Here is a 10,445-nt window from a genome sequence, read left to right on the forward strand (position 1 = left end):
AGGGAGTTTCTCTAAACAATCCACATAAATGCAAGATTGGTGAGCACTAAATACAAACATATCACAAAACACTGTTAGTACATGTCTCAGGATCCCCTAAACACTCTGTGTTATCACCTGCCTGTGGTGTGATGAGAAGCCTCTGGCGTTCAAATGAAGGATGGAAAAGAAAGGACTAGAGGTAGAAAGCAGGAGTGGCTAGGATGGCCGGAGAACAGGTCTGATGAATAAATGTCTCCTCTGCCCCTGCTGCCACCACTGCTGGGCTGGACAGATTTCCTCATGGTTCTGGCCACATGTTTTGGGAAGGCCAGGTATCCTCTGGATATGAGTTGGCCAAGTAGAATAGAGGAAACAAGTCTATCAAACCTGATACCTGGAGACTTTGACTTATTAATGGAATATTCCATTCTCAGGGAAACATAACTTTGGCCCTGACCTAATCGGCTATTTTCATTGTCTTTAATGCTGATATTAAGTATACTACAAAGCTATTGGTGATGTTTTAGTCATAGGTTAGGTGCCAAAGATGTATTTTTTAAGAACTGGTCATTTTAACAGGTACCTTTCAGAACCTGGATGGTATACAGTTTCCCTCATGTGTTTGTTCCCTATTAAATTGTCCAAAATGGATTACAAATAAAATCATGAGCTGTGGCCAGATAATTGCTCACATTTCTTGATCAGTTTGTCATATACCGGGAATTGTCTGAAATGTTCTACATGTTTGAATCTCAACTCTCACAACACATCTATGAAATGCATCCTGCTGAGCTGGTAGTAAACAATCTGCCTGCCAGTGCAGGAGGTGTAAGCAACACAGGTTTGACCCCTGGGTCGATAAGATCCCCTGGAGGAGGGCATGGTAACCCCCTCCAGTATTCTTGCCTGGAGAATCCCATGGACAGAGGAGCCAGGTGGGCTACAGTCCATGGGGTCGCAAAGAGTCAGGCATGACTGAAGCGAATTAGCACTAGACATGCCCATTATGAAGATGAGAAAACTGAAGCTTAGGTTACATAATTTGCTTGATGTCACACATTTGGTCATGATGACTCTTGACTTGACCTCAAGGAATCTGACCGCAAAACCCCCGCTCTTAACCACTGTTCTGTGTAAATGAGCAAAGTCTCTAAAATGAAAGAAAATATCTTTTTCTTAAAATGGAAGAAATGAATTCATTGTTCATAGGCTGTTGATAGATCTATGTAAGATAACGTATGTAAGACTCTTAGGATGCACCTGGTCCTTAGTGGCTTTGAATAAATTTTATCTTTCATGATTATTGTGTCTTTAACATAAATATCAGGTATATCACATGTTGGTCACCTTATTCTCATGGGGATTTGGCTCATGGAAGGTGGCATAGAGCCTTTGGTGCATAAACACGCTAATTGCAGGCTTTAGAACCAAACCTGGGTGGCACTTTGCAAATGGGATTAAAGCCCTAGCTTGTAGCTGCCAAGTACCCAGCAGATCAAGGATCTCAGTGTTTGGCAGATTTTCTGTTCCAGCATCCTTTCTGAAAGCAGGGTTTTCCCAGTGATGTATTTTATAAACATATCAAATTGCCACTTGTTTCTTATGCTTTTCTGATAAGAGAAACATTTAGAATCTGTGCCCTGCCACCTTTAAACACTAAATATTCAGCTCTTAAAAAACACATCTTACCTCTTCCTTCAGAGCACCCGAGATGATTATGGAGTCAGGCATCTTGGCCTCCTTTGGTTCTTTGTGTGCAGAGATCTCTAGGCCCAGGGAGAGCATTGGCCTTTGGTATTTAGAGGGGTGCTTTACAGTCACTTTCCTTACTAGCCTGGAGAACCTCTGCTCAGTGCTTATCATGGTCTGAATATTTTATGCCCCTCCCCCCCAAATTTATAGGTTGAAGCCCTAAGCCCAATGTGTTAGTCGTCAGAGATGGAGCCTTGGGGACAGAGGAGAGAACAGAGTTAGACGAGGTCATGGTGACAGCACCCTCCATCTGATGGGGTTAGTGTCCTTCTAAGAAGAGGCACCAGAGAGCTCAGTGAGCATGGGGCACTGTAGACGATAATGGTGTCCATGTTCAGGGAAAGAAAACACAGCCACCTCCCTGTGGTCAGCAGGCTTCTTTTGAGATTAGTAAGAGAGTGAAGAGATTAGCATGAGGCTGAGGGTGAGCCTAAAAACATCAAGCACTATCATATTTCATAGAGCAAGAGTTGCTAGACCTACATTTTTGAAATTTTTCCATGAGTTTTTCCAAGTTAAATGACTGATTTTGCCTCAGGATTGTTGGGTTTTGTATAGAAAAATCTAATGTGATGACAGATTGAAAGAGAGTGATGGGAATAGTCTACTGTATATTTTAGTTGACATGCAGTTGACTTACAATGTTGTATTAATTCCTGCTGTACCGCAAAGTGTCTCAGTTATACACGTCTACTGTATTGTTTTAAAATGCACTTTGTTGTTTGTGGTCCATTTATGTAGAAGCTAATATGATTGTTTTGGCTCCTTGGCAGAGGATCTGCATTCTCAGCATCACTTCAGCAAAAGTTGTTAAGGTAATAGTGTGAGGGCCTTTTAATCTTTCTGATTAACATGGAGCTTAGCTAACCTGATGATATGACTCTGCCTGAAACTAGGTTTGGGTCTACTAATACAGCATAATAAATTCAAATGGAGCTTCCTTGGGCTGTCTAATCCAAGAAACAAAGTTCTCATAAACAACTTTGCTTAAAGAAATAAGTTTAAGTATATCATTTATTTTGATTTTTTTAATTGATCTTCATGTTGCTTTTCCTGATTAAGAAATGAAACCCGGGGGTACTACAACTGTGGGTGATTTAGCAACCCATTCAATAAATGTGTAATAAACACCAGATATGTCACAGGCTAGCATCAGACTATATTTTGGGGGCTCCAAAATCACTGCAGATGGTGATTGCAGCCATGAAATTAAAAGATGCTTACTCCTTGGAAGGAAAGTTATGACCAACCTAGATAGCATATTCAAAAGCAGAGACATTACTTTGCCAACAAAGGTCCATCTAGTCAAGGCTATGGTTTTTCCAATAGTCATGTATGGATGTGAGAGTTGGACTGTGAAGAAAGCTGAGCACCAAAGAATTGATGCTTTTCAACTGTGGTGTTGGAGAAGACTCGAGAGTCCCTTGGACTGCAGGGAGATCCAACCAGTCCATTCTAAAGGAGATCAGCCCTGGGTGTTCTTTGGAAGGAATGATGCTAAAGCTGAAACTCCAGTACTTTGGCCACCTCATGCAAAGAGTTGACTTATTGGAAAAGACTCTGATGCTGGGAGGAATTGGGGGCAAGAGGAGAAGAGGGCGACAGAGGAAGAGATGGCTGGATGGCATCACCGACTCGGTGGAAGTGGGTTTGGGTGGGCTCCTGGAGTTGGTGATGGACAGGGAGGCCTGGCATGCTGCAATTCATGGGGTCACAAAGAGTCAGACATGACTGAGCGACTGAACTGAACTGACTGATGGCAAGGTGCTGGGGATAACATAGTCAAACATAAAAGACAAGTGCCCAGCCCTATGCTACTTGCCTTATGTGTGACCTACCAGGCTATCAATGATTCTACCCATTTCTGAGCTCAGTCTTCTGGCCACACATTACTGGAGCCAGGACAGAGAATGTGAGTAGGCCAGGCAGACAGAGAGCGTTCAGAGGAGCATACAGATGCAGGACAAGCATTTTGAAGTCTGTATTGAAATGGAAGGCAAAGCAGCCCTTGCAATTCAGTGAATAGACTTTAATATTAAAATAAACTTTCGATTCAATTCAGTTCAGTCTCTCAGTCATGTCTGACTCTTTGCGACCCCATGAACTGCAGCACACCAGGCCTCCCAGTCCATCACCAACTCCCGGAGTCCACCCAAACTCATGTCCGTTGAGTCGGTGATGCCATCCAGCCATCTCTTCCTCTGTCACCCCCTTCTCCTCCTGCCCCCAATCCCTCCCAGCATCAGAGTCTTTTCCAATGAGTCAACTCTTCACATGAGGTGGCCAAAGTACTGGAGCTTCAGCTTTAGCATCATTTCTTCCAAAGAACACCCAGGACTGATCTCCTTCAGAATGGACTGGTTGGATCTCCTTGCAGTTCAAGGGACTCTCGAGAGTCTTCTCCAACACCACAGTTGAAAAGCATCAATTCTTTGGTGCTCAGCTTTCTTCACAGTCCAACTCTCACATCCATACATGACCACTGGAAAAACCATAGCCTTGACTAGATGGACCTTTGTTGGCAAAGTCATGTCTCTGCTTTTGAATATGCTATCTAGGTTGGTCATAACTTTCCTTCCAAGGAGTAAGTATCTTTTAATTTCATGGCTGCAATCACCATCTGCAGTGATTTTGGAGCCCCAAAAAAGAAAGTCTGACACTGTTTCTCCATCTATTTCCCATGAAGTGATGGGGACCAGACGCCATGATCTTAGTTTTCTGAATGTTGAGCTTTAAGCCAACTTTTTCACTCTCCTCTTTCACTTTCATCAAGAGGCTTTGTAGTTCCTCTTCACTTTCTGCTATAAGGGTGGTGCCATCTGCATATCTGAGGTTATTGATATTTCTCCCAGCAATCTTGATTCCAGCTTGTGCTTCTTCCAGTCCAGTGTTTCTCATGATGTACTCTGCATATAAGTTAAATAAGCAGGGTGACAATATACGGCCTTGACATACTCCTTTTCCTCTTTGGAACCAGTCTGGTGTTCCATGTCCAGTTCTAACTGTTGCTTCCTGACCTGCATACAGCTTTCTCAAGAGGCAGGTCAGGTGGTCTGCTATTCCCATCTCTTTCAGAATTTTCCGCAGTTTATTGTGATCCGCACAGTCAAAGGCTTCGGCATAGTCAATAAAGCAGAAATAGATGTTTTTCTGGAAATGTCTTGCTTTTTCCATGATCCAGCGGATGTTGGCTATTTGATATCTCGTTCCTCTGCCTTTCCTAAAACCAGCTTGAACTTCTGGAATTTCACGGTTCACATACTGCTGAAGCCTGGCTTGGAGAATTTTGAGCATTACTTTACTAGCGTGTGAGATGAGAGCAATTGTGTGGTAGTTTGAGCATTCTTTGGGCAGTTGCAAACATAATAACAGAATTGTCTGCTTTGGTAAAGACATGTCACTCTGCCATATATCATTGTATGAAAAGAGTGTTGGTTCAGATTGACTAAAGAAGATCAGCAGAATATGAACGTATCTGAAGTGGTTCCAGATAAGACAGTTTTCCTAATTACCTTGGTGAAATTCACCAATCCCCAATAAGAGGAGATTGGAAATTCACATCAGAACCTGCTGTACATAATTTGTAGTTTTCTGTATGTAATTATACTCAAGTAAATTGTAGAGGAATCTGCATATGTTCTCCTTTTGTGGTATAAATTGAATCATTTTAATGAATCCCTTTTTTTGCAATTATAAGTCATGTATCAAGACCTACTGAAATGAAAACTCCACAGGCAGGGCCTACAGTTCCTCATGCTCATTGCTTTATCCCCAGCACCTAGCATGGTACCTGTGAGTAGCCCTTTCTTTGTCAAGTTTTCTGACTGCCCAGGTCTTTTGCATACTCATCCTTCTCTTGGGAAAAGGTCTCATCTTACAAATCCTATCTCCCCAAAGAGGAAACCAGAAAACACATTTCCTCTCTTACAGCTGAGACAGATGTATGTGACCGACGATCCACCAGCCAGCTGCACCCACAAGGGACTTCGAATCGGAAGTAAACGTAAAGAAGCAAGCATCACTCCAAGTCTAATTTTTTCTAGCAAAGGTAGCAACTGAAGCATCAGTCTTTCTCCTCCAGTAAGCTTTCCCCGAGCACCCCCCATCGCTCATGAGGGCTGTTGGGTTAGACCTTCTCTAGGTTTACTTGTCACTATACTTTGCTGTGCTGTTCTAATGGTTAGCATCTTTTATTAGGTTCTAATCTGCTGTGGTAGTTAAGGTAATCCTAATTCCTCTCACAAACCAAAAATATATGGTGAATCCAACACAAAAGAAGTTTCCTTTTCCTGATCACATAAAGGTAAAATGGTACCTGGGCTCAGCAGACAACCCTGCTGCAGGAGGTAGTTCACGGATCCAGGCATCTTCTGTCATGCGGCTTTGCCATCTGTACCACACAGCTTCCAACGGTGCCATGCCCATCTGAACCAGGCCAGAGGCAAAGAGCAAGAAGAATCACACTCTGTGGGTTTTATGAACTAGGCTCTGAAGCTATGCTTATCACTGGTGTTCACATTCTGTTGCTGGGAGCACAAGCACACGGCAGATGCAGTCTAGTTTCCCATAGTTTCTTCCAGGTAAGAATATGTCGACACCAGAAAATGACGATAAAGTGCTGTATCTAACTTTTTATCTTCCCACTTGCTTCCTTCCTGCTCAAGTGGGGAAAAGGATGACAGAAGGCTCATCATACAGAACACTAAATCACAGACAGCTGTAGCTGTGATCTGGCTTCCCATTTTTCGGCTCATTGGTGCTTTTCACTAAACATTTCTGTTGGACTGGGAGAAGGCGCATATTCATTGGATAGTTATTTCTAAATGCTTTGCCTGAAATGGCTTTTATCTCCAGGCACCCCATGTGTCACTTTGAAAGGGAAAATGCTTAGTGTGCAGCCGGGCGCCACATGTGTTCTGACGTGTGGATTTCCAAATCATTGCCTCTTGGCCACCCACAGGCTAACACAGGAAATATCTCCTCTCCCTCCCCACCCCCCCCCAACTGTCTCTTCTGGACCTAGGTGCCTTATCAGCAGCCAGGGAGAGCTGGGAGTACTACTCGGGAGCCAGGGACCTCCAGAGTCCGGACTTGCACAGTCAGCCAGCCCTGCAGAAGATTTTGGAGTATGGGGGAAGCTCTTTGCACCAGCAGGCTGCTGTGCTCCGCAAGCTGCTCGCTCAGTCCCTGCGTTTTGGCAACTCCATAGGAGGAAGCTATCTAGAACTGGCCAACACGGTGAGTCCTTTCTGGTTCAGAGAACACATCTTTAGGCCTGGGTGGATGCCAGTTTGCATATTTGAATTCTGAGCTCCAGAGGACATATCAGGTATTGTCTCTTTTTATTGAGCTAAATATTGTACCGTCTCCAGCATTGCCAATAATGTTAAGTGCTCCAAATGCTTATGACTGGTGACTTCCTGTGTACTATTGAGAGCAGACTGATTGGTTAAAAAGTGTTTTAAGTCTGTACCTTGTACAGATTTAATTTCTAGCATATCTACAATAGTTTCACCTTAATGAAAGTACTTTTCTGGTATCAGACATTACAGATTAATAGGGTGTAATCCTCTGTGCTCCCTAATTTGGACTTTACTCGTTTGAAAAAGAAAATACTTCATTGAAAGTTTGATCAACCTTTCTGCTTGTACTTTAAAAACATACTCTGTTGAAAGCTTGGAATCTCATTAGGCTTAATTTGAACTTCCTTTTTACCTTAGGATGAATTATTACCATGATGACCCTTGAGTGAAAAGCTGTTGCCTTCCTTTTTAAGTTGAGCTGGGAAACGAGGCTGGGTGGCTGATGGCCTGGGCTCTATTGAGGGTGACATGCACACAGTTTATAAATTAAGGTTGCTATCCAGCCATGGTGTGAAAGATCCATAAACGGACCTGGGTATTTTGAAACTGAAGTTTGAAACTGAAGGTGGTATAAACATCGTGACAACTTCATTTATGTATATTTACTATCTGCTTTGAGGTTCGACCAATGGTTTTCAGACTTTTTAAGTCTGAGGCATATTTTCTAATTCTGACATTTTTGGTGACGTGTTTGAAGCCCCTAGTAACCCTAAATATGCAGCAGTAGTTAAAGTACAATCATCAGACAAACCCTAATGTAGAGACATTCTCGAAAATACTTGACCAGTACCCTTTGCGATTGTCAAGGATACCGAAAGTAAGGAAAGTTTGAGAAAGAGAAACTGTCACAGCTAAGAGAAGCCTAAGAAGATCTGACAACTAAATATAATGTGGTACCCTGGCTGGGACATCAGGTACAAACTAAGAAGATCTGGGTAAATTATGGATTTTAGTTGATAACAATGTACCAGCATTGATTCATAAATTGTGACACTATACCATAATGATGTAAGATGTTTATAACAGGGGAAACTGGATAAGAAGTGTGTGACAACTCTCTGTCCCATCTTTGCAACTTTTCAAAAAAATTTTAAATACATTAAAACTACACAGTCTCACACACACAGTCACTACTAGGGTGTAACTGTGTTTCATAAAATCTGTAAAGGAACCCATAGTCATCGCATTGTCCCTTTAAGGACATTCTTGCTCCGTTTGAGTAGAACAATTGACTATCCTGGGACTTCCCTGGTGGCTCAGATGGTAAAGCGTCTGCCTACAATGCGGGAGACCCAGGTTTGATCCCTGGGTCAGGAGGGTCCCCTGGAGAAGGAAATGGCAACCCACTCCAGTACTCTTGCCTGGAAAATCCCATGGACAGAGGAGCGTGGTGGGCTATAGTCCATGGGGTCGCAGAGAGTCAGACACGACTGAGCGACTCCATTTTACTTTACTTTACTTTGTTGACTATCCTGTTTTGCCTTCCTGTGTGCCCAGGAGACCAGCCAAGCAGCAAGCAATATGTCATGTTTCTCTGTCACGGGCTTGGATTTCGGCTATGCTTTTACAAATAACTTGCAGCAAACTGAACTTCACTCTTTACTATGTCAGATCCACCTTTTTCAAGACAGTGACATAGAAGTGTGGGTTATAGCAAAAATCAGTGTTACACATGGATCAAAATTCAGTGGCCCCTGCCCTGAAGAGTTCAGGGCTTGAGGCCCACCAGTTTTCTGCAGCAAACCTCCTAGTGAGAACTGCAAAAATTGGTGGTTTCCTACCTCTGCTCATCTCTGTGATTCTTTCCCCACCCACCTCCCCACAAAACCTCCCCTGGCATATGCCTTCCAGGGATCAAACCTGCAACCCTGCTGTAGAAGTGCAGAGTCTTAACCACTAGTCTTTCAGGGAAGTCCCAACGCCTTGACCTTAACCTTTGCAGTAACTGCTTGCATTCTGTTCTGTTCTGTTTACAGTTCTGTCAGAGGCCAGCTCAGCTCCCAGGTTCCCGTCAGCCAGGTTCTCTTTGTGAGTTATTGGTGAAGCTTTGGAATTGCTGGAGCTCTGCCTGCAAGGGCCCCTCCAGAGGCTAGTTTGAGAAACACTCCCTTAAATGTTGAGCACCAGCTCACATAAAAGTGTTCGTTTTATTAAAAGTCATGACCTTGGAAGTCCCTTGTGGTCTAATGATTAGGGCTCCACACTTTCACTGCTGAGGGCCTGAATTTAGTACCTGCTTGGGGAACTAAAAGCCCATAAGCCAAACAATGTGGTTAAAAAAAAAAAAGTCATGGCCTATACATTTACAGTTCGCACACTTTTTTGTCTATATGTTGTTGACACAAATAACCAACAAACAATCGAAAATAGCAATAGAAAAGATTTTTATTTGAATCAGCTGAGGACGATAGCCCGGAAAACAGCCTCTCATATAGCTTCTGAAGAGCTGGTCCATAGAAGCATGGTTTTCAGCTGTTTTAGATCTTGTCAGAACAAAGAACATTAAGCAAGTTGTGGATTCATTCCTTCGAGGTTTCAGAAAAAGAGATCAGATGTACACAACAGTCAGCATGGCCTTGGCACCTGGGGGAGCACTGGCATTGGTGTCCCAGGGCAAAAATTATTTACTTCTGATCAGTGTGCCCTTTCCCTTATTAATTAAAGCAGATGTACAATGTATGTTTGATAGAACATAGTCTATTTTAGTTGCCATAAGATTCAGGGTTACTCATGTATAAACCAGGATGGGTTCTCCATACCTCAATATGTGAAAATTTCTTTTACTGATGTTATATGTCTATAAAAGCTTATAATGAACACAGAATCAGTGATGGTAATGTATTCAATGGTATTCATTGGAATACATTGAATAAATTTCTTTTTTTTTTAAGTTGTTATTCCACAAATGAACAAATAAAATTGTACATGCTTACTTAAGGTGATCCTTGGTGAGAATCAGACCAAAATGAAAATGTAGGCACTTGAACTATGTAACAGTGATTATGATCTTTATTTTCTCACTGATTTGAACAAGCACAGTTTTTAAGAATTCCCTGGTGGTCCAGTGGTTAGGACACCATGCTTCCACTGCAAGGGGCAAAGGTTCAATCCCTGGTCAGGGAACTAAGATCACACAAGATGCTCGGTGCAGCCAGAAAAAAGAAAACACACAACTTAAAAAATATGTTTTATTGAAGTATAGTTGATTTACAATGTTGTGTTAGTTTCTGCTGTGTAGCAAAGTGATTGAGTTATACATACATAAATATATATTCTTTTTAATACTCTTTCCTATTTTTGTTTATCACAGGATATTGGATATACTCTCCTGTGCTCTACAGTAGGATC

At 42.4% G+C, this 10,445-nt stretch overlaps 1 protein-coding gene across 1 annotated transcript in view; it reads left to right on the forward strand.

Annotated features, from left to right (window-relative positions):
• The window catches only part of LOC138443983 (uncharacterized), a 154,040-nt gene extending 144,011 nt beyond the window's left edge, over positions 1-10,029 (forward strand). Inside the window, exons 4-5 of the mRNA XM_069597351.1 lie at positions 6,758-6,972; positions 9,074-10,029. Coding sequence (XP_069453452.1) covers positions 6,758-6,972; positions 9,074-9,190 — 332 coding nt within the window. The 3' untranslated portion in view covers positions 9,191-10,029. The remainder of the gene's footprint in view (positions 1-6,757; positions 6,973-9,073) is intronic.
• Positions 10,030-10,445: the final 416 nt, after the last annotated feature.

The sequence above is a fragment of the Ovis canadensis genome, chromosome 7 (genome assembly GCF_042477335.2).
Source record: "Ovis canadensis isolate MfBH-ARS-UI-01 breed Bighorn chromosome 7, ARS-UI_OviCan_v2, whole genome shotgun sequence".
Lineage (NCBI taxonomy): Eukaryota > Metazoa > Chordata > Mammalia > Artiodactyla > Bovidae > Ovis > Ovis canadensis.